General features: G+C 41.2%; 1 protein-coding gene across 2 annotated transcripts in view; it reads right to left on the bottom strand.

The window, feature by feature from the left end:
- Nucleotides 1-25949, bottom strand: part of akap6 (A kinase (PRKA) anchor protein 6) — a 94398-nt gene that overhangs the window by 14218 nt on the left and 54231 nt on the right. For both annotated transcript variants that reach the window (XM_058399916.1, XM_058399917.1), the window contains 4 exons: nucleotides 25029-25156; nucleotides 22170-22290; nucleotides 5895-6041; nucleotides 1440-1751 (listed from right to left, as the gene is read on the bottom strand). In XM_058399916.1, the coding sequence (XP_058255899.1) occupies nucleotides 1440-1751; nucleotides 5895-6041; nucleotides 22170-22290; nucleotides 25029-25156 (708 nt within the window). The remainder of the gene's footprint in view (nucleotides 1-1439; nucleotides 1752-5894; nucleotides 6042-22169; nucleotides 22291-25028; nucleotides 25157-25949) is intronic.

Below are 25949 nucleotides of genomic sequence, written 5' to 3'. Positions count from 1 at the left end.
CAATTGTCCTTGAGATATTGTACATGGCCAAAAGCGTTTACACACCTGACCATCACACACACACACACACACACACACACACACACACACATATATATATATATATATATATATATATTTTTTTTTTTTTACACTTGCAGCACTTATTGTTAACACAGTCAGTTTCACAAGTATTGTGCAGTCCTTCATGTCAAACTGTGGTGATCACAGGCGATGGAGAGAGAACGTTGGCGAGAGAACATCACAGGCGATGAACAGGGCAGCGTAAGACGCGCTGCTTTGAAGAACCTCAGGCTGAATTAACTTCACTGATTGCACTGTTTCTGGCCTATTGGCACAATCTAATGGTCAAGTGTTGTCTAGAACTGTAGCTCATTTCTAACATGATGAAAGCCTGTTGCTTTGGCTGGCATGGAAATGGGGGTAAGTATGATCATCAGTGCAGCTCCCTTCACCCCTCGCTCTTTTTTTCTCCCTCTCTCTCTCAGTTGTGATGGCTCAGAGAACAGTGGCTCTATTGCAGTGCGGATCTAAGCTCTCCTGCTGCTGCCTTTCAACGTCTCTGCAATCACGCCAACTCTGCCTATTCAACTCATTCATACTGCCAAGCCGAAAGAACAGATATGGCATCATTAAATGCCCTCCTTCCTCCCATTTAATGCCCATTCATCTAGTTTAGTGCAACAGCACGTCTGTAGAAATTGAACTTATCAATATTTCCAGTTCCAGTATTGCTATTTTTTTTTTTTTTAACTCCACTCGCGAAAAAAAAATCAATGCTCGCCTCCATCGCTGTGCAGCATTTTATCAAAGGCAAAGTCTTCGTTCTGGAGCCACTATTTCTGCCCCTGCTCATTTCACTCGGCGTATATTTAAAAGTTTTCTTCTCTTATGTTTGTCACTCAGCAGGGGGAATGTAATCAACTCCACTACCTGTGTTTTGACATGGCTTGATTAATTCCCCCTCGCTGTTCCTCAGCATTTTAACTCAAATAATTATTTCCTATAGATTTTCAGTCAGAGCTCTGACGAGTGCTTTTGCCCTGCATTTATTATTGCAGCTCACATGAAACACTCCCGTTTGCAGAACAGGTTATTTTCTACAACATGGCTGTACTTTAGTTCATTTCTAACATGTACTTGGTATTGAACTAGAACCTTGACATGGAGATGTTGAGCAATCTCCAGCTAAGACACATGATACAGAGAGAGAAGCTGAAAGAGATATCAGTTCTGCTTTGGTGACACTCAAATACAGTCTGTCCTGCTAGGTAGAGGAGGACTGTGTGATGAAGTGGAAGGCCTATTTCAGCTTAACAGCAGTCTCCTGTCGAGCCAATGTCTGTAGTAACAGGGCATGACCAGTGCGGTGGCGGTAAAGACCTCCTGATAAGATCTCAGCGGGGTTGCTCTAATCTGTTTCTCTCCACAGCTCTTACCTTGAAGCGCTCCAGCTGCTTGACAGCTTGCGGCTCTGCTTGTGGGTCTTGGTCATGGTTTGGTTGTGGGTCGTGCTGTAGGTCTGCCATCGGGGCTTGGTGGGCATCACAGGAGGCATCTGCATGGCTGTGATGCCGCGTGTCCTCCCGGAGGTTCAGGTTAAAGATGAAGAGCTCAGTGTCTCTGAGCCAGCTCTTGAGTTCCTTGATCTTGAGCTCCAGCTGAGCAACCATGCTGCTAGTGCCTGGAGAGAGCAGCCCACAGGTACCTAGCTCACCCGGACGCACCTCCACGTGCTCTCCAAGGCTCTTCTGCAGACACACATAAGCATATATAAACCCACACGCACACAATAATACTATACCTGCAAATAAAAAATCCTGATTCAACTCTGGTTTCTGTTTGTTCAGAAAGTAAGGGCGGAAAAAAAAGACAAAACATGACCTCATTTTGATCACAGGGATAACTTGTTCCACCTAAACATTTTAACTAGAATCGAATGAATTGCTTTTTCACGAGATAACACTTTAATTAACTCTAATTTACTTGGATCGAATTAAGATATTTAGAAGTAATTTAGAAGAGACTGCAAAGCTATTACCAAAGTGCCATATGCACTGGATAAGAGGGTTCGTTTCAGCAGCGGGTTAAAATTTCATTGCGCAAAGTGACATTTTAGAAAGACATTGAAATGCTTGTTGAATAGCAAACAATCAACCGCAAAAACACACACCAATGATTTTTGAAATGGGCTCACTGAACAGTTTTCTGCTACTGACAGTGAGAGAGGGATCCACACCATATCCTGTGTGTGTGTGTGTGTGTGTGAGTGTTTGTGAGTGTGCCTGATAATCCATGTGCCTATGTGTGCGCGTGTGTATTGTGAGTATGTGGCTGTTGTCCCATCTGTCTGACAATTGTACTTTTGTAGACCGAGTGCAGGTTGCAGGTTGAACACCGAGAAGGCAATTGCGAGCACAAAACACTCCATTATCCAATTAATATACACACAGGCGGTGTAATTGTCCGTTCTTTGTGTGTGCTGTGTGTAAGAAAGCTGTAATGGAAACAAATGTGATTATGACTCAGCATTGAAGTGGCTATTTCAGCATGCAGCATCAATTAAGCTCTCAGTCCTGGCCCGGTCCCCCTGAGCCCCCTCCCTGCTCAGTGCTTTATTAACACATCTGTGTTCCTCTCATCCCCATGCATCGTTAATGCTGAGACAATGGACATCAACAGAACAAGCTGTTTTAGAGGCTGTGTGAGAATGGGCTTTTTCACACCAAACCACATCTAAGGTGTTATCTCACAAGCAACCTTAAAGTTTAGTCTCAACTGGAATCTGCTCTCCTTAGAGCTAGAGATGTGGACTGAAGAGAAATATATTCTAAATAAGTGAAGGTTCAGCGTAGGCCCACTTTTACTTGCCTCCTGTTGAAATGAGGGGGATCTGGCTGCTGGCTGTCAAAACTGAGTCACAACTGTGATTAGGCCATATCTCAGAAATTGTATTTTATCTCTTGTATTTTAGGCCATATCTCAGAAATTGTATTAAATTGTATTTTCTATGTTCAACCTGCATCCTCACTCTACCTCAAAGTGCTTGAGGGGATTATTTGCATATACCATATTATAGATTCTTCAGAAGGGTTGCTATTGGCTCTCAACTATCCAGATTCAGCATATCAACATAATAATAATGTCAAATTGGACAAAATAACACCAACTACATTTACAGCAGATGCCCTAATTCAGAGTGACTTACATTTTTATCTCTTTTTTTATGGAACTGAGCAATTGAGGGTTAAGGGCCTTGCTCAGGGGCCCAGCAGTGGCAGCTTGGTGAACCTTCCAAGCAGTAATCCAGCACCTTAACCACTACACCCCCCCAACTACAGTCTTTTAAATGCAGGTTTCATCAAGATGAATGTGACATATCCTCTTCACTCTTCATTTTCCTTGTATTTCTCAATAGTTATCAATATTGGAACACAATATTTACAAGAATAACAACTTTCTATTGTGTTTACTTGCCCTTGCCATGTCCCCTTTAGTGGAATCCATGCCACTGTCCTCAGGGTTGTTCTATTAGTGTTTGTTAGATGACGCCTCAGAGGGGTAAGGGATCGAGTCATACATACTACAGTGGCAGAATCTGTCTAGAAGTCGATATGATCTGGTCCAAATTCAAAACTACGTCAATGGACTTTATAAATATAACCCAGAGCTTACTAATATTATACTGAGCTTATTAATATTAGTATTAATAACTAAAAGAAATCACATGTCATATCCTATGTTAATAATGGGCCTTATTCCGCACATTAGAGTCACATATTACACGCATGCAAGAGCATCTTACATGAACATTACTGAAGCAGTACTCTTGAGTGTGTTGTCATGAACAATATGGCCAATACTCCTGTCATTGTCATTACCATCAATGACTCTTATAGTGTTATTATGTCCAATCATTTGTATCACACAATCACACCAGTGTTTTGTGTATATATTGTACAGAAGTAGAAAATAGATTTAACGCTAGTTTATAGTGTACTATAAAAGCATCATAAAAGCAGTTTAGTATTTTGTTTTAGATACTACTGTTGGCATATGCGTCTGACCAAATGTGTATCTAATCATATCCAACATCTAGTATTGCACAGTTTAGAAGACGACTCGCATATAATTTGTACTCTAGCATAAATATAGCTTGTATTTGAAGTGATGTGAGATATATATGCAAATATATCTGACATCATCAAGATGTTAAATCCATAACAGAAATGTAATAAGTAAATAATAAGCGAATTTTAAAAAAAGGTGCGATGAGAAGCAGTACAAAGTAATTGGCGATGATTTGGACTGTGGTCTGATGAGTGTATTTCCTGTCCAGGAGTTCATTCAGGCAAAGCAATTATGCTGAGAGGTCAAAAAAGAGCCCTAATATTCAGTGAGCAACAGAAATATCTCAGTTATTCATCACCTCTCTTTCTGTCTCTCTTTTTTTACTCCTTATCTGAATATTGATAATCGACAAACTCACTAGTGTTTTGCAGCTCTTGACAAATGTGGTGAAATCCATGCCCTTGGAGGGTCAAGCAGCGAAAAACAGGAATTTATTGCCACTTTATTTTGTTCTGGAGCAATATGCAATCATCAATTCTTCATAAGCAGCATACTTCAGAGAATGGTCTGTCTTCATAAATGCGACAGAGGACATCAATTTCATTTAATTCACAATTTGTGTCAGCACAGCAGATGCCAATGGCTGACTTGATAGGCTTGTTTAATATGCAATTGAGACGGCGTAATGCGCAGCGCAGGGAGCAGGAACGCTCATATTGAACTCTCCGCACCACTGCCGTCTCATTCCTGCCGCTAACTCACGCTCCATACCGTCCACGATCGCACACCCACAGCTCGTTTCAAAGTTCGGATACAGCCATTTTGCATAACTGTCAGTGATTATTCTTTTACATATGGCTTTAATTAACACTAACTGCTGCAGCTGAACTGAGCGCTTATTTGGTGCTCGGATAGTTCAGCTTCCGGATAACGACGCTGTTGCTAATCTAACTATTACTGTGATACAAATCGATCCTGGACCAAAATAACCACAACACACCACGCTTTTGTTTTACTATCCTTATGAGGACTTTACACTGACATAATTATCAAAGCAGCTAATAATATCTACATCTTTACCTCCAACCTCAAGCTCAATCACTACAAGGAAACTTTTAGCTCTTATAGGTTTTTATTCTCTCTCTCTCTCTCTCTCTCTCTCATACACACACACACACACACACACATTTGTCTTACTATCGCTGTAAGGACCTTAAAATATAACTATATCTAAATTTATCCAGCTCTAAAATTTAGATTCTTTTAATTTTAAAAATAAAACCTACAGTGTTTTTTGTTTGTTTCATTTTTTTGTCTTTTGTTGTTGTTGTTTTCCTCATGGAGAACAGCCAAAAACACACACACAGCTGTCTGGAGACATTTGGTCCTCACCAAGCTATAAATACATGTACACACACACACACACACAGAGAGAGAGAGAGAGAGAGAGAGAGAGAGAGAGCTCTACATCTAAATCTACATCAATAATCATCATCAGTTAATAAAACTAATACGTATAAGCATCTACACTTTTTCATTCAGTGGACTAATTACAGATAAATGCTAAATCTACAACACACAAACGCACACTGACACTGTGTAAGGAAGTATCTACAACAATGAAATCTTCATCTGCTTATTTGGCTTGAGTAATGAGACGAATAAATAAATCCACCCACAGCAGTTAGTGTAACATTTATCTTCAGCTTCTTCTCTAAACCGCTGAGTCATGACTTTTTGATCATTTCTGAATGTGAATAACGGTCTAAAGCTACAGTACGAGGCAGAGAGCCGAGAACAGGTTTTATTGTAGAAGGCCTCACCTCTAGCTGATCCCACTTGACCCTGAGAGCAGTCATGCGTTCCTCAAAGTCATCAGGCAGCTCGATGCTGCTCCTTTTCAGGCTCTCAGCCCAACCCAGGAGGTGCGTTTTCTTTGGGAGCCACATGGCCATCTCCACACGGTTCCCCTGCACACACACACACAAATAACATTACCACTCATGTCATCATCTACTCATAACAAAAAGACATGCAAGGCTACAAAGTCACACAAGAAACCATGGCTTGTTCACAGAGCAGGACCGACTTTATCCTCCAAATCAAATGACTATTTAACTTTGAGGACCTCCAAACATATCTGAGTCTGTGAGAAGATGGACACTAATGCCCATGAAAAGCAGTAATTTGCAGATTTGATATGATTTTAAGCAATGACATTTTCAGTTAAATAGCTGACGAGCATACTGTAAAGGGTGAAACTGACGCTGTTCAATTCTGCACCTTTTTTTTCTTTGCCTAATTTCTCTCTTTCTCTTCCCTATTTCATTTTCTGCACCAATAGCTACTTGATTCCTGTTGTCATTTATCATTACGGCAAGAAGCACATTTAAATATTTAAATGCGCTCTGTTTTCTTCTCTCTTCTCGCTGTCATCGGGCCAAGATTCATTTTTCATTGTCGCTGTTTTTGATGGAGACGCTATCACACATCCTTTTAAGCCATCCATCCCTTTCAGGTTTTAATAGCAGCCACCAAAGGAAAAAAAAACCTTCTTTTAAAAGTAAACGGGATTACCCAAGTTTTTTTTTTGTTGACAGCAAATGCTGATTTTAATAGTTTTCCTTTTCATTATAAAAATGTCATGTAATTTACGGAGACAGCAGTGAAGGATGAGATGAAGAGATAAAGAGGTGGATTAGAATGCAGGAGACGATACGATGGGAGCGTTTTGGCTTCCTCTGGCTCTGAGCTGACCGTGAGGTAATGAGAAACGAAATCGCGGCTAACTCCGCCCCCAACTTCAACATTCATTCTCCATACATGGAAATGGACACTTTTGTAGGGTGAGGGTTGATTAAATTTACAAACACAAGCCTTGTACACAGCGGCACAGCTATTACACACCGTGCTGTGAGAAAACATCTGTGAGACCTCGCCTTCTCCAACAGGCCACTGTCCCACCTTCTGACTCAAAGTGGCTAAAAGATACAGCGTTTTTTTCTGAAGCTTCAGAAAATTAAATATACAATAAATGGCATATTTATGGCAGATTTTCATAAATGGAAATGAAGAAATGAAATTTCTTTCATATTTCACAGGCCTTCAAGTTCTGCTGAACTAGGTGCATTTTTTTTTGTTGTTGTTGTTGTAAAACTTAACAGTGTGTGTGTGTGTGTGTGTGTTGTTATTTATCAACTGACACAGGCCAGGACCCAGGGTGTTTTTTTTATTTATTTTCTTTATTGTCAGCTATTCTTTATTATTATTATTATTATTATTATTATTTTACTTTGCTCCTTTTTCATGTAAAACAAAAAATTCTGTAATGTTCACCATTATGTGATTCATATATGCTACCACGTTAAAGACTTTGCAAAACAAAACAAAAAAATCTGTGAAAGAGGCCTGCATTGAAATTTTACCACACAACCAATCACAGCTTCATGTCAAGTCAACCATATATAGCTGATGTAGTGATATGACACTGACGCTAGATAAAAGCACAGAGCTTCATGAGACAACCAGACGTAAGGGCTAAAATGTTAAATGAACCTATTTACATAAGGCTATGGGTGTAACCTTGTGCAAGACAAATGACTGGTTGTGTTAAGGTGGTGGTAGCTCAAGTGGTCAAGTGATTAAGGCTCTGGGTTGTTGATCGGAAGATCAGGGGTCAAGCCTCAGCATTGCCACCATTGGGCCCTTGAGCAAGGCCCTTAACCCCCCCCCCCCCCATTAGGGGCGCTGCATCATGGCTGACACTGCACTCTGACCCCAGACCTCCGAGGATGGAGTATGCAAATAAAGAATTTCCCTGGGCAGTGACGTATATGTGACAAATAATGGCTGCTTAACTTAATTTAACTTAAAGGACAGTTCAAACAGACCATACAGGACAGATCTAATAAATCACTATAGTGCAGAGCAGTATACAGGTTCTGACTAATACAAATAAGTACTGTGAGAGTGAAGAAATGGCAGCCGGTTCCCTTAACAAATTCAATAAATCAGTGTGCATAGATAGTCTTTTAAATAGATGAAATATCAACAAGCGATAATAATATTAATTCACTTGGCATATTAACATAAAAGACTGGAAATGTCAGCAAAACTGCAGTCACACATGAGCTCATTTAATGCATTTTTCTAGATCCATCTTCCCCATTAAATTAAAGTTTGTTCACTCTCTGTAACATGTTGAGACAACAAAAGTAAGACTCCATGAGCTGAGTCGGATGTGGGGTTGTATTTAAATCACTTTATGCTAACGCTAACATGTAAGCGGGAGGGGGAGACTGGGGCGAGACACAGAATTCACATTGCCGCTCTGAGTGCTCAGCCTTTTAACCCACACAGCCTACTACACTGGCTTTAAATCAAATAGAGAGCATCGCTGTTCTTGTTTTTGCCCTGAAAATGAATCTAAGGAGAGGAAAAAAGTAATTTAGAACTCCTCTGATGATGCGCTGAATCTCCTATATTAAACGTTTAGCATAAAGAAAAGGAAAAGCACTTCAGAACAGCATGGGAGAAACTAGAGGGAGAGATGATGAGCTACAAATCGACTCTGAGGTACATAATGTGGAATTTGATATGCTTTCATGATAGAGATCTGCCCAAAAGAAACTGGGAAAACTGATAATTACTTAATCAGTTTGGGCCCTTTTCATATCGCACCAGCACCCTTGATGTCGGCTGTGGAGTGGGAAGGAAAGGGAGAGAGGGAGATGGAGGGAGAGGAGGAGAGACGGGGAGCACAGAGGGGGTTTTGGGGGAGAAGAGGGATGGAAGCGGGATGAAGGTCTCTCAATGATGTGTGAACCTCACGGCCTTGAAAGACCAGGAAGTAAAAAAAAGCTACATATTCACTTCAAAAGACATGGCACTGCCATTTGGATGTGATTCCTAAACTGTTTATGTAAAATGGCCGCTGCCATGCTTCTGTGCTTGGTTGTTGTTCTATTTTTCCAGTGAAAAATCGCTTTGCTCAGAAAAAGAAGGGGAAAAAAAAAACTGCCGAACTGGCCTGGAACAAAAGGCTGTGCAACAGTGTTAATTGTCACCATGGTGACCAGAAGAATAAGCCATTTTACAACTGGTATAGAAGGCGCACATTGAGGCCTGAGTCAAACACTTTCTCTTCTATTTTTTCATCCCTCTCTCGCCTCTGTGTTTAAGAACAAGGTGGCCAGTCACTCAGAGGTCAGCCCGAGACCCAGGAGAATTTCCACCAGCTTTTCCAGACCTAGTCGAGAATGAGCTTCCAACAAAGACAAAATCAACTTTAGATTGTTAAAAAAAACACATTCAGCAGCAACAAACTGCATAAACAATGACATCTTTCAGGAAACCAGAAGCAGTTGTGCAAAGAGTGGGAGGTTGGAGGCCAATATACTGAACACGGTGCTACAAGAAACTCTGGGAACTCACCTCCTCTCTGTCAGAACATCAAACTCTCTCAAAAGAAAAAATACAATACATTGTATTATACATAGTATAACACAATACATAGGAATTTGAGACAGCTAAACCCACAGTGATGGGTTAAAACACACAGAGTGACTACAACAGCCAGTCTTTTAAGATGGGATAATTTATTGAGAGGAAGTAGCAGAGAAAACACTAGACATTTGCACTGGCTCCTTTGATCTGTGATTGACTGTGTTCGGCTTTATTTAAAGAATTTTATGACTGATTTTAGTCAAACTCCCTGCTGCTAAAAGTCACGTTAGAGGCACAATGTATACATGTGATGATATATATTCTTGATGTCACGGTTATTGTTTTTTCGAATGTATTTATTTATGGGTTTTTTTATGTTTCCCGTTCTGTCTTTGCACAAGGCTTGGTGGTGACCCCCATAGGAAGCCCATGCCTAATGCTATTGAGTAGCGAACAAAGGCGCTTTTTATCCAGGGTCCGAGGCCTGGAGCTCAGCTGTGGGTTCGGGGAGGAGGGATCGGGCTGGAGAGAGTCTTAGCATCCAGCCCTCCACTGCCCCCTCTCCGCTGTGAGCGTGGCACTTTTTCTTCACCAGACAAACACAGGAAACAATGCAATCAGCCAAGAGCACAGTGTTTTAAGAGGCGGAGAAGCCTCGGCCTGGGCCCTGCTCCACACTCCTCTAAAGCCTGAATAATGATGCCAGGCTGGAGTATTTGGCCTGCTGCTGTTGCTCACTAAGCACCAGAGTCCATAAGAATGGTGCAACTTTGGATATTCCTCACCGCTGACGAGGACAGATATTCAAGCTTTCAAGTCATTGTCGCTGTAAATAAAGGCACGCCTGGAGTGAGAGTATATATGTGGCACCTTTATACAGACAGGGAAAATTACCAGTCAAACAAATTACATTTGGGATTTCGCATCACTTTGCTTTCTTCTCGCTTATTCCATTTGCATTAACTGCAAATCATATTATGTAGGCCATGCATTGTTAATTGAGTCCATATTGCATTATCCAGCATATAAATCAAATGACAAATATTAAAATGAAGAGCAAATTCACTAATAGGGAATCATGAAACAATCTTTTTTAAGTATCCTTCATTAATAATTGAATTCTAATTATGTCTAAAGTAAAGAGTGGTTGAGGAGGTCTTTTCCTTCATAAAGCATTTTTCTGCAGTGCTGCCCTAGCTGCGTTTGACTGATGGGATAATAATGGAGATAAATTTGAGTTGTGTGTATGTGTGTGTGTGTGTGTGTGTGTGTGAGAGAGAGAGAGAGAGAGAAGGTACAAACCTAAGGGCGGAAAAAGAACAAGAACAGGTTTAAAAAAATAAAAATAACCAAACAACTAATAAACCAAAGTATACACAGAGACTTTCACTCTTCATAAGCCTTCAACTTTTCCTCTCCTTCGCCTTTTTTTTTTTTATCTAGCCACATCCTGATATCTGAAACACACTGTGAGACTCTCCAGCGAGAGAAGCTGGAATGAGAAAATGAAAAAGAAAGAGTGGGAAAATGCAGATAACCCCTGACAGACTCACTGCTGCTATGGCTAAGCAGGAACTTGCATTGGGTCTGGACTCTGGGAACAATGCAACCTAAATGCTAGACAATCTTTATTCTAATGAAGTGGGTGTCAAGGTCAATGTAAAATGCGCGGTGATGAATGGCGCAGAGCTGGCTACTGCGAGTCTGCCCCACACCACAGCCCTTTCACTTTAATTGTGAAGCTGAAATGTGCAGCGAGAGTCTCTCTCTTAAAAACAGCTCAGAGAGATGAAGTGAGGGGGCACATGGGAGACAGGAGGGTGTGTGTGTGTGGGGGGGTGGCTGGGTGTTGGGAAGGAAAGGATGCTCAGATATCTAAGCATTCCTTACAGATCTTTAATATCCCTCCGTCTGGAAATCTAAATCGATATTCAATCAGATTAGAAATTCCAAACAGTCTATAATTCTCCATGTGTCATAACAGCTAATAACCATACAGATCATCTCTTTTTTTTCACATACTTCAACTTTCCATTATTTTTCAAAAACAGAATACAAATAATGATGCAGTAGTGTACACTGAGCATACACAACACACACAGCAGTCACAGATATGCAAGCTAGCTGTCAGTGAAAAGCACAGTTAGTAAATAGTCAAAGAATCCGCTTTTTGTTTCACAGCTTTTCTCCAAGGATTTCTGACAGCGGGGAGAGTGGAATGCGACGGGCAGATCACGAGATGTGATGATGGTGGGAGCACACTCGTTTAATGCTATATCTCTCCAATCCTCTGGGGACCGAGCAACTGTTTCTCCAGACTCCCTCGAAACAGCAGGTGAGACAGTAATTCCTTTGGGCTTTCCACAACAGCAGAGCAAGGGAACATCACACACACACACACGCACACACACACACACACACACACACGCACACACACACACCAGCATATTCTCTTGTATCCTCTCACAGCAGCAGCACTGTGTATTGTGCTCTTAGACTTAGTTTTCTGGGAAACGACTAATCAAAGAATTTAATGACAGCGACTTGATTTTATTCTAATATTCAAACCAGTCAGGAAATTATGATGTTTGTGTTTAAATCCCTACTTGATGTGCAGTAAAATCTTATGCAAGTCGATTACAGGCACTGTTTAAAGGGCAGGAGTGGATGTTCGTGATTTCGAGAGAAACCTTTTCTTCACTGAAGCGCAGCGGAGATGTAGCAAAGTCAGAGATGTAGATTTAGTGACCTGTCAAACAAATATACTGTGCAGGTGCAAACAACAGAAGTGTATCTCGAAGGTACAACATGCTATTAAGTCCACTTATGTACTTTAAATGAACATTACTGGAACTCTAGATTTACTTTCTTTCTACTTTAAGTTACAAAAGAAAATTCATTTGAAAGTTTCGCCACACTTAGAAGAGTTGCCCAAAAAGGCTATGCATCAAATAGTTACACCTACTGTATATCCACATACATTCACCAGCCACTTTAATAGAAACACCTATATCCTTGGTTAATCATGCAGTTATTCAATCAGCCAATCACGCTGCCACAGGGCAATGTATAAAATCATAAAGCAGGGGATGCTGTGGGGATAGGGATGTGGTAACTTAGTGGTTAAGGTGTGGGCCTACTGATCAGAAGGTTGTGAGTTTGCATCCCAGATCCCCCAAGCTGCCACTGCTGGGCCCCCTGAGCAAGGCTCTTACCCCTCAATTGATCAGTTGTATAAAATGCGACAAAAATGTAAGGATAAGGGTGTAAAGACAACAGCTTTCTAATCTTCAGTTGTCCAGTTTAGAGTCTGTACATGCTGCAACCTTAGTTCCTTCTTCTTCTGAAAGGAATGGAACCCAATCCCAATTCCCAATGTTGTCATAGCCCATCTGTCTCGAGGTTCGACATATTGTCCATTCTGAGCTGCTTTTCTGCTCACCATGGATGTAAAGTGTGGTTATGTGAGTTACTGTAGCCATCCTGTTCATCCAGCTCAAAGCAGTCTGGTCATTCTAGCTGCTCACTTTGGGATTTTCTCACTATTCTATATAAACTTTAATGATTGCTGTTTGTGCTTTTCAGAAAAGCATGTCAACATTGTCACTGAGATCAAATATTCCTCCATTCTGGTATTTAATAAACATTAACTAAAGCTCTATATCTGCGTGGTTTTATGCACCGCTCGATTGGCTGATTAGATAATTGCATAAATAAGCAGATGTATATGTGTTCCTAATAAAGTGGACAGTGAATGCATGTTTAAAGGGGTACGTGTTGCACAGTGTGTGTGTCTTTGTTCTCACAGTCTTCACAGGGAGAGAAAAGAGAATAACGGCAATGAAAGAAGACACAAAGTGGAAATTGGGTGAGATTTTTCTCTCTCCTACTTTTCTGGAGAGCTGTCCGTTGCTGTGGAGGCCTGTCCAGCATCCTGGAACAAAGCCAGTAAAACAACAGGAGAGGAAGACAACAACACAGAGCTCAGTCTGCCATTCGCTACAGCTCCAGCCGCACAAAGCCAGCATTACATCACTGCACTGAAATGCCTTCATGACATCTATCGAACTGAAAATTCAGCTGGCTGGACTCACAGAAACTAAAAAAAAAAAAAAAATTGCTGCAGTGCAGGATTGCATGTTCTGTTTCATCCGATATCTATCTCTCTCTATCAGCTCATCTCTCTCTCTCTCTCTCTCTCTCTGTTCCTCCCTTTCTTACTCTCTCTCCTTCACTGCCTCAAAGCCATGGGAGTATTTGCTCACAATTAGAGCGCCACCCCCCTCCCGCCCCTCGCTGCTTTCAACTCATATGAGTAAACTTTCCCAAAGCCCCATAGTGCTTTCTTCAAGGCAAACATGCTAATACCACAGCCCTACTGCCTAGCTACTGGGAAATGCACTTTTAGAAAGAGAGCAAGAGAGTAAAAAGAGAGCAGATGGGACTGGGGTGGAAAGAAACCTGGAGTCTTGTCCAGAATTATTGGCACCCTCCTAAAACATGTCAAAAATTAAGATATAAAAAATGAATCATATTTTTAATTTAAATATGGATTAGGGCTTTAGAAGTTTTTTTTTTACCCAGTATATAATGTTTTATTATGTAGACCATTTTATTATTTTTTAAATAATTTATTATTATTATTATTATTATTATTATTATTATGAAACCTCTACTAGAAAAAAATAATATTACTGAATATCTTCCTGTAATGTGTAACACTAATAGAACTATAGTATGTCCATGCAGAACGTTTCAAGCTCGATCTCACCGGGTTTTTTTTCTCATGGTGATGTACAACAATGTGAGAGTTTAAAGAGGTTTCATTTTGATTACATGCTTATGTTAAATTGTGTGTAGTGTTTACTTTATGAAAATTGCACATCATTTTGCCCATCCTCTGGAAGGATGCCAATAATTCTGCTGGTTACGGTACATAAAGAGAGGGAAAGAGAGAGAGAGAGAGAGAGAGAGAGAGACAGACAGACAGACAGACATACAGACAGACAGGACATAAACCCCAGACAGGTTTCAAATGCATTGTTGTATAGTGAAACCCTCGGTTGAAGATATAATCCTGTACAGTATAAGATTTAAAGCTTGATATAACACACAGATCTCTTCCTGAGGTGTACAGCTAGGTTTGTAGTGGAGGCTCAGAGGTTAAAGCGATCAGAAGATTGCAAGTTCAAATCCCATGAGCACCACTGTTGGGTACCTGAATACATTAGAGTATACACAATATATTCTATAATCGTTACACTTCTTTAACTTTTTAGTGGCGATTTGTATTGAACGATAGCGTGCTGCTGTATCTGTCCACCATAGTCAGAACTCTATAGAATGCTCACGAGGGCAGAGAATTTGCTGCTGATGAGAATAAGAAAGCGAAGTACAAGACTTTACTCTTGTTTGCTCTTATCATATTTGTGCATGAATGTGTACATTGTCTACTCCATCAGAAGTGCAGCTAACAATCTATCCATCTGTTCCCATATCACCTATGTCCTCGTTAAAAAGCACTTGCATGCGCGTACGTATGTGTCTAACATCCTCACCAGTGAGCGCTCTTGTCCCAGGCTAAGGATGAAAGTGTGCCATCTAGTGGATGAAGTAGAACAGTGCTGCCTTTTGTGGTTTTTGTTGAGCCTGCTGGCTGACAGCTCAGAGACAGGCCAATAAGGAAAAAAACACACTCTCATCTCCTTTCAGCTAGAGCAGGTCTTTGGAAAACAAACTCAAAAACAGATATTTGACCAGCTGGCTGTCTTCAAGCCTGCCAGCACTCGGATACACACTGGCACGCACACACATACACACACACACACACACACACACACATGCACACACACACACTCTTGCTCTCTCTCTCTGCCTCTCCACTTCACTTATTTTTACCCTGCACTTTTTTTTTTACATTGCTCAACATAAACCAACCACAATAACCAGTACAATGTCTGTTAAAATAATTAATTAAATAAATAAATAAATTGCTTTTTGCAACACCTTCATTCCTTCCAAGCCTATACCTTCGTCGCCCCCTGTGGAGTCCAATGGTGCTGTCCAGAGATCCAGATATCCAGAGATTTAGCTCTTACGCTACACCCTCCAGTTGCTTAGCTTATGCCTTTCATGTGTTGTTATGGCAACACCTAACTTAACCTTAACTTAAGGGGAGTGAACGAAGCATCAGTAGGATTTGTGTGCAGCTCTATCTCCAAATATTAACGTCTCTGTCTGGAGCTGAGCTTTTTTCACCTCATGCCTTTCAGAGCTGTACATGCTTCAGCCCTGCTGAGTCAATCTGCTCATCTGTGCTGGTGAAAGTTATGCTCATGGCTTCGTGAGAACTTAGTGATGTCGTCTTCACACATGCACATGAATGCGGGAATTTAACAAGAAATAATAAGATAGAGAGTTGATCTCACAGGATGACTGAAACCTAATACAAGAGCCAGTGCCATTTTGGGGAAATTAAACAGGAGGAATATTTGGAAATGAGACACTGCAAGAACAAACTTTAATGCAAATTAATATCTAAAACATGTTTACAAAATTCCAATATAGGTCTAGATATGAGATTTATGTGTGTGTGTGTGTGTGTGTGTGTGTGTGTGTGTGTGTGCAAATGTGATCAGAGTCTTGAGGAATGAGAGTGTTACAGTGGGGAGCCCTGCATTAGTACAGTAATTAACCAAAACCCCACGGAAGGAACCACAGGATTCCATCAACACTGCAGAAACCTTCCCTATCTCTACTCTCCCCACTGACACTCCATATGAGCACTGCTCCCTGCTACACACACACACACACACACACACACCAAAGACCAAATCAAACATGTTGGATCCAAAAACTTAGATATGACACAACATAGCTACATCCCACAATGTGTACCCACACACACACACACGCGCACACACACACACACAAGACCAAATCAAACATGTTGGATCCCAAAACCTAGACACAACACAACAGAGCTACATCCCAGAATGTGTACATACACAAACACACACACACACACACACACACCAAACCTGGTGCATCTGCTGCATCCCATATCACTCTCTCTCTCTCTCTCTCTCTCTCTCTTTCTCTCACATACACACATTTGTCTCAAATGTGAATTGTCTCAGGACAATGCTTCATTTTGTCATTCTCCAGATATCACACAAATAAAAGTCTTTCTGTCTATCTGTAGCATGGAGAAGGTCCTAAAATGGTACAGATTTGAAAAATGTGCTTTGATCTCGATCTTGTAAAGAGAGAACAAAAGCAAATGTGAGAAAAATCCAGATTAATTGAAGAACATGAATGTAGTCTCCTAAATGTCCTGTCCAAGTTTCTATCCTAACAGCACACACATATGTCTAGCCTGCGAGCAGTCCTGTATCACAAAATAAGCTTTACAAAGAAGTGAAACCAGTAGCAAATGGAGAACATGGCACATTGCCACATGAGGAGAAAGAAAAACCATGAGGGAAAAGCAGAAACGAGCATACAGACAGCACACTACTGTGTTTTTTTTTTTCTCTCTCTCTCTCTTCTTCTGTCTCTGTCCATCTCTGTGATATGTCTCCTCGGCTGCTCCTACACCTCCTGTCATCCCTCTGTTTCTCTCGCCCCGCGTATCATCCTTCTCCACCATCCTCCTTTCAATAATTCATGCCGTACGAGGACCGAATGACTGTCTTTCTTGACAAACAGCGTTTCGTTTCTTTTCTTTTTCTTTTTTTTCATTCTAGAATCAATTGCTCACTCAAAACTCGTGCAGGAATCTGTTGAGAATGGCTTGATTTATTTGACGTAGGCAAAAGCTCTGGCCTTTATTGTGTGCTAATGTTGACTGTGTGTGAGTGAGCACGATGGGACAAGTTACAGAGGGATGAGAGAGAGAGAGAGAGAGAGAGAGAAAGAGAGAGAGAGAGAGAGAGAGAGAGAGAGAGAGAGAGAGAGAGAGAGAGAGAAAGAGATGACCGGACTCAGATCAGCCCTTTCCGTAAGGGCAGAGGGGCTGAGTTTGATGTCACTGCCTGTATTCAGACTCTACAGGAGTTAGTGCTTGTTGCATCTCTCCCCTGTGGAATGTCCTTTTTTTTTTAAATCCCATTTCATCATAAGCAGCCATCTGGAGCACACACACACACACACACCCCAAACAAAAAAGAGGAAGAACAGGAGGGAGGGGTAAAGAAAAGGAGTGAGCAGGAAAGAAAGAGAGCAAGAGAGAGAGAGAGAGAGAGAGAGAGCAGCATCAGACTCAACACTGGGTTCTTTGTGCTGAAGTCCTGGCACGGCACACACACAGTCACACACACAGGCGATGGCCCTGATAAAGGGTGTTGTGTTGTGAGTGTTTGTGGCTATTGGATCAGAAGGTGTGAGAGAATAGACATAGAGAGCGAGGCGTAAGGGTATCAGCCAGCATTAGCTATGCTCTGATAGAGTTGTGAGAGCGAAACATTAATTATACTTTCATATTTACTCTACAGTCTTGCTAACATCTCCGATATTTGACAACTACGCAACAATGTTTTCAACCTCATCTCTATCCACCACATATAGAGTCTATGTACAGTTACTACAGACAAATAGCTCACTTACATGAATCCACTGTCAATCACTGACAGTGACAGCTGGCCAATCACAGGCATCTGTGAGCTCCTGTATGTGGAAGAGGGTAGATAGCTCTCTCCTCCAAGCGTGTTATGTTGCCTTGTGATACAGCATGATGGGGAAAGCTGGAGAGAATGGTGGCATGGAACCACATCGAAGCAAAATTGAAGGAAAAATCATTTGGCTGAAGCCATTGTACTTAACATAGCAAAGTTATTGAGAATAATCTGAGAATTTCTAGAATAAGCTCTTTAATCCAGTGATGTTTTCAAATGAGGTCATGTTCACTGTGTTGTACGAGAAGATTCACAGCATCACATTGTTTGACATCCAGAATGGTAAATAATGTAAGAGTGGGCACTATTTTTTTAATCTCCTGCAGTATTTACACTGTGATGCTATGTTGATGTGTCTCAGTATGAAAATACAGAAAATAAATGGGAATGAGGTCAATGCTAAGTCTAATTACAATGAAGAATTTTCTTAATGATTTATCAGAGGATCTGATGTCACTCTTCGCAATTGTTCTGACCAATGGGCTGATTCCTGAGCTTGCATGTTCTCTAGGTTCTCCAGTTTCAACACCCGGTCCGAGGACATGTGCTGTAGGCTGACTGGCATCTCTAAATTGTCTGTTGTGTGTGTGCATGCATATGTGTGTGTGTGTGTGTTTCCTGTGATGAGTTGGTTGAGGGTTTTCCCCTACTACAGTGACCTTGCTGTGACATTGACACTGTTTGGATCAATTCTAGAATGTAATCAGCTCATGATTCAGGTTGGATACATTGAGAATTCCATTTTCCATTTCCTCCAAACATTTAAGCACTCATTCTTGCAAAATTACGGACTGACAGACAATCAAACAAGTTGAAAAAAAATAATGTCTGAGCATAAAATATCCCGCTGTTTATTGGCCAGTATTTACCTGGATGCACAGCTTTCCATATGATGACTGGAAGCCCCTTTTAAAAGGGCGGAGCCTCATAATAAACTTCCAGTCATTTTAACTGTAATGTAGTACAAGTAACTGTAAAGCATTTATACAAAGTTCTGTTTAATGATTTGTGTTCATAAATAGGTCTAAATATTTATCTGTCACTACCTTGTTTGATGAAATTTAGTCAGCTACTGTAAATAGTAGCTAATTACACTAGCTAATTTTTGTCAAGCTGATTTTTGGAAAGGTATATTTTGTAGATTTCACTAATGAGGAAAGACTGAGGCTTAAACCGGGGACCAGACCAACAGATAAAACAAACCTCACACAGATATACACTTCACTAATAGACACCTGCATTTCCCCTCTTTTAAAATCCACCAGTAAACACTGCACTTTAATGTGTATACAAAGCACTCACTCACACACACACACACACACACACTTTCCCACCCTGAGCCTCGACTCTCTCAGGGTCATGATAAGTGTTCACTTTTTTCCTTTTCAATGAACAGTCACTTCCTAGCCTGCCAAGTTCCATAAATCCCTGCAGGCTGTTCCGGAAGAGTTTTATTAATTGTAAGCGTCCTGAATGAAAAAAAAACTTTTGTTTACTTTTGGAAGGTTGCCCTGGTAACCGACTCAATCGCTGCCTCTTAAATGGACACTGTGGCTTTTAATCGCAGTGAGCCTGTTCATGGGGACTGAGACAGAGAGCAGTGCTATAGAAAGCACCCAGTACCCAGCACCCCATACACACACACACAAACACACACACACACACTACTCACACACACACACACTCACACAGCAACACTGTGGTGCCAATAGGGACTTAAACGATGTGCGAATTTAAAATGAATCAAAATTAGACAACGCATATTAATCTGTGCATGTTTAACCAAAATACCTCATCTGCTAATAGCACTGAGAATCGTTTAGTAGACAGAACACATAAATAAATGCAAATAACATGGAAATAAAGCAGGGGGACGGAGACAGAGGCAGGGGAAATTGCAGAAAGAAGAAGAGTTTGCTATGAGGCAGGAGCTACACAAAAAGAAAAAAGAGCCGATAAAAAGAAAAAAGAAAAGAGACACGGCGAGAGAGGAGATATGGTGGCGGTGATGAGAATCGCATGAAACGCCACCTGCTCCAGCTCCATAAAGCAGCAATGCGTCACGCTCACACAACCTCTGTAACTCTACCATTGCAGGCACGCTGTCAGACATAATGCAGATTAAACCCCACACACACACACACACACACACACACACACACATACATGCTCTCTAACCTTTTCTCTCTCTTTCTTTCAGACACACACAGCAACACAGAGCTGCCATTTTCATCCGAGCTCCAACCCGAAAATAACATCTCAGAGCTTTTCCTCTCTTACTGATGTAATTATTAATCCAGAAATGTACTGACTCTTTATCCATGCACTTTTAGCTCCAGTAATAGGTAAACTTCTGGACTGCAAAGCCAAGGTCATAGGTATCAACACAATAAAATCAACACAATAAAGCACACATATTAAATTAAAACAAAAAAGATCGATTTTGCAATTGAGCAAACAGGGTCCTTTGGGAGCAGTTTTCTTTGCTGCTATGCTGGAGAAAACATCACCTCCTTTGATATAACATGCACCAACACATAATCAGCTCCTAATAAACTGCAGCATATCACTACAACACCTTTTCTCTGAATCAACAAGCTTATGTGTGTGTGTGTGTGTGTGTGTGTGCATAGAGAGAGAGAGAGAGAGAGAGAGAGAGAGGGGAACATGAGGAAAGTTTGGTTAAAGAGGAGCTTTGATCAGTAGAGGCATCAGAGCGTGTTAGTTTAGACAGAGATCTCTTCCTGCTGTCAGTAAACACTGAAGGCATTCACAGCCTGCAGTACACACACACACACACACACACACACTAATAAGCATTGCCACTGATTGATGTCTGACTAAGATGAATGTTCATCAGAAGAAGAGAATGCACAGATGCACTGGTTAACACCGCTAATGTATTCATGCGTTTACGGGACCGCATGAACAACACTAACTGTAACGGCAGCCATTTTAGTGAAGCCATCATTCGGTGTGAACGAGCGTGATCCGCGAGAGAGCCGGCCGAGGTGTCGCATTACTGTGAGCGAGACAGTATGGCTTACAGGCAAATAAAAGAAAGAAGAAAAGGCATTATATTTCTTGCTTTCTATCTTACTGTAAGATATGACTAATGGTAGGGGTCACTATGCCCGATGAGCAGGAAGATTAGTTCTGACCTTGGTGGTGACCTCGGGAGGCTCGGAGTAGAGGGAGTGATAAAGTACAGAGGGAGGAGGAAGAGGTAGCGGCTGGCTTCGCCATTGCTTGTCATTATGGTTTGTTTCCACTGCGAGCGGAGCTGGTTATTAATTTCATTTCTTTATGATTCACAATCTGCTCGTTTGAAATATGCCATATGCTCCGAGCAATTGGAGGATGACGAGTGTCAGGATCGGTCCAATAAAGGCAACCTAAATGAGGCTGATTTACGGGCCATGGCTTACAGCGAGCAGCGTTCTCTATCTCTCCTTCCAGTGTGATAAAGCCCTGAATGTGGGCAAACAAGCACGGCTCCCAATCAATCCCCCATCCACGACAGATAAAGGCAGCCCACCCAGCACACACACACACACACACACACACGTACGATAAAGAACACAGAAACGCAGTACATATTTATTAGGTGGCCATGCAATCAAAAGAGTCCCCAAATCAGTTTGTATTAATCAAGAACAAATATACTGACCTAACACAAAAGTAGGCTGCTTTATCTATCACTAATAAAAATTCATTGAGACAAGGTGACTACATGGCAGAGGAAAGGAATGAGGCCTTGTCTTCTTCACTTGCTTCCTTTTTATTTAGAACTACATCGCTCTTACTTTCCTTATATCCTCATGTGTTTACATCAGCAGAGCAAAGAAGCAACTTCTCTGTCTTACTTTCTTGCAAGTTACTATCGTCCTGTCCTTCTGTTATTAAAGTACAGCATCACACTGAGTGATTAAAAGTGGGACAAGCTCACAGGGGGTCCGTCTCTGATACCGTTCTCACCTTATAGAGATGATGCTGCTGCTCCTCTGACATCATCAACTCATGACTGTCCGTCGCGATGGACTCCATGTCCATCAGCCAATCCCAGAGCCCCTGGTACTCGCTCTCGAACTCTGATAGGCTGAATGGAGAAGAGAAAAGTACAGCCGCGTTAAAGGTGCCCTGTGTCGGTTGATTTTTGGTTAAAGTGCATTCTCTCCTCGTCTCTGCTCCTCATCTGGTGGGAGAAGGGTAGAACTCAGGCAGCATGCAGCTCTTTTACAGAGGGAATATTTGACAAGTGGAGGTAATTACTCTGTCCCGTTAGTGTGTGGCACCGCGGTGCAGGTAAGTGAGGTGTGAAAGGGGTCGGAAGCAGAAGGGATCTTTAACCTGCGCATTGAGTGACGGATCCTGAGCCAGAACAACTTAATTAAACATGACTTCACCTCCCTATTCCCCGAGCCTGCCTTCAGCCCTGACATGAAAGGACATCAAATATTTATGAAAGGACCAGGAGCCATTGTGTCCATGCTCACACACACACGCACACTCCATAGACATATTATTGCATGCTAGCACATGCAAACAAACACAACAAATGTGAACACACACACACACAAAACTCAGACACATTGGTATCTGTGCTTTAGTGTGTGGGCCTCAGCAGGAGGGCCATGTGTTTATATACATAAGTGGGGAACTTGTTTTGCATTCATACTGCTTCAGAACACTTTGACAGTTATGTCAAACTAGTGCCATTTTCTTGTCGGGCTTTTATAAGCAATCCAGAGAGTTGTCCCCAAAGGGAGAAAGAAACTATGAATAAGATTACACAAATAACTATCAAAAAGCGAGAGAAAAATCAACACTTCTCCTTTATTTCAACTCAGCCCAGACACAAACTAAACAGAAGAGTGGGACTGAATTGCACTGCTACATATGTAATTTCAACAATCGTTGTGGCGTGTATTTGCATAAGGAAGAAGGCGTTGATGAAACAAAACAATGGAGGAGAGAATATGAATATTTTAGCTACTTGGAAAAATGACATTGATCAGCCAGATGCAACTGAAAGACTGAAAGACTGATGCAATTGAGTTTGGAGTCAAATATATGACTGTATTACATGACTCTGTGTAATAGACTGTATACTCTGTTCTGATACACAGCAAAAGTTCTGTTTGACCAGAACATAGCTTTAAATACTAACAAAATGAGGTAGACGTTTGTTTAAATTCAGTGTCTGAGCTTTTCTTTTCTTTTCTTTTTTGAACTTCATAGATGCTCATTAGGCAAGTAGGTTCAAAAACCTAGGAAATTAAACCCTATAAATAGTTTTCATGTCATGTTTAATCTTCATGTAATTCATGGTCTTGTTGCATGCCTTGACATTGTAACTGTAGGACAAGCCACAATCTGGCTGAAGGTAGACCATATTTTACCAGGTGGATTAATCAGATTAATCAGAGTGGAAGGATGGTAGATCTAGATCGACTCAGAAACATGCAGGTATGTGAAAACACAAACAAAAAGAAGTAAAAAAAAATTAAAGTGCAAAGATCTTCTCTACTATAATTGAGTCAGAAGACACCAGACTCATGTGGGGGAAAAAAACAAAACCACCAAATCTCATTAGCCAAAATGTTAGCTAATGACTTCCTGGCTTTTTGTTGAAGGCATCTTAGTCTATATCAATGCATTTAACTAGTTAACTAGTTGACCATCTGTTATTATACTGTCAGCTACCAGTTTTTGGCCAAACCTCGAGGCAACCAGACTGCAGCTTCTACCTGCCCAGTGGGCTAGTTAATACATTTATGATTTGTCCTCCCCTGCTCATTCTGGGCTTAAGTGAACATTGGAGTGTTCTCCAGCAGTTAGAGCAGTCTCAGGGAAAACTGAAGAAACTGTTTTTCCTCTTTTCTTTCATATCAGTTTGGTATCCTGAGCCCTGAGGGGGTGATGAAGGATGATCAGAGACATTACTGTACTGAATCCTTCATCATTAGACCCCACCTCAGCCTCTGGTATCCAGCCCTTGTTATTGACACCTCTCACAGCTCATGTAAAGTGACACTTTTATAGAAGCTGATATTTAATTTAAGGCGCTAATACAGAAGCTTCCATTCCGTCACTGCTCCGCTGCCCAGCCAACTATTCTTTAAAGAGGACAGTCTTTCTAGGGAGAGTTTGTGATTGGTGAATAAATGGCAAACGTCCCGTCTCTGTCAGTGTGTGTGTGTGTGTGTATGTGTGTGTGTTTGCGTGTGTGCCCTACAGCGCTGTGATGGAGGAGGAGAAATGGAGAGAGGCAGCCCTGGCGATAGCTTTCGACAGCTCCTCCCTCTAGACATGTTTCTAAGCAAAAGGTAAGGGCCAAAGAGTCAAAACAATGAATCCTTGAGCAGGCAGCTCGTCATTAAAATTCAAAGGATCATTACAGGGTTTTTTTCTACAAAATAAATCATTAGAATGAAGGGCTTAAAAGGATTAAAACGATGCTTGATTCAAAGCCAAAGCACAGAGGCAAGTCCAGCCTCCAGACTTCCTCTCCTGCATTAGTGTATAGGAGAAAGAGAGGGAGGGTCGCCTTTTAACTGACGGGACAAATTCTACAAATCAAATGAAAGTGATGGAGGATGTATTTGCTATAATTTATGTTTAAGGAATCATAATTTAGGGCTGTAAAACTATGCCAGGAACATAAAAACCTAGTAATTTGCAAAAACATACAAATGAAAAGACCAGGATAATATTCATTTTAAATTATGAATCAGTTTTTACTAGCTGATTTTTAATCTTTTTTTTTCTTTTTTTTTTAAACTCTCTGACCACTGCCCTGTCAGTAGTGTGATCTGTGCAGGGCTTCTCCTGTACCTGTTGGACTTGGATATGAAAGAGATGTTTTTGTTTCTGCTGGAGCTGGAACAGTAGTGCTGACTTCCAAGTTTCACACTCATCTGATCCAGAATTTCCCTCTGGGCCTCTCTGTAACACTGCTGCACCTGTTACACACACACACACACACACACACACACACACACCACATGAGTGTATAGTTTTGAACTTTTTGGATTTCTTATTCACAGTCAGGCGACAAATTAAAGGAAAAAGTAAGTGTGTTTGATCTGTTAGTAAATCGATATTTTTGACACATTTCTATCCTGATGAGAGTGGTCTCTTTCCATGCACAGTACATGAGGGATCACTGAATCGTTTGATTATGGACATCCGTGTGAGCCAGTGCTTTCTACCACCATTATCAAAACACCAACTGAGAGAATATCTTTTTGGAAGAATGAAGTTTGTCATGCAAATGCAGTTCCAGAGACTCGTAGACCTGCTCAGAAACACTGAAGTCATTCTGACAGCTCGTTGTGACTCAACACCTTCTTCAACTGCGTGATATTTTTTTCCTTTAATTTGTCACCTGTTTGTATTTACAGTAAAAGCATTACTGATTACGACATGGCTACATCGTTAACATAACGCACATTGATAATGCAGTCTTAACTACACACAAAGCATGTAATGAGTTCTGTGTGGAATAAGTGCTGTTCTTTGTGGGTTATAGTCACTACATTCACAATCTATTCTAACTTTGCAAGCCAGCGAGGAGGAAAAAAAAAAAGAGTTCCTGCTGTGCATCTGTGCTCGAGAAAATTGGCTACATTGGGCGAAGGGAGATCAGTTAAAGCCCAAAGTATTCGGAGATGAATCTGTGGCAAGCCAATAAAATTTCTAACAGCCTGCTTTGATTTTTAGCTCATTTCTTGACACTGTATGAAGCGCAGTGGT

The sequence above is a fragment of the Hemibagrus wyckioides genome, linkage group LG09 (assembly GCF_019097595.1).
Source record: "Hemibagrus wyckioides isolate EC202008001 linkage group LG09, SWU_Hwy_1.0, whole genome shotgun sequence".
Classification (NCBI taxonomy): Eukaryota; Metazoa; Chordata; class Actinopteri; order Siluriformes; family Bagridae; genus Hemibagrus; species Hemibagrus wyckioides.
The sequence above is the reverse complement of the archived record's forward strand: the minus strand, read 5'-3'. Positions and strand labels throughout refer to the sequence as shown.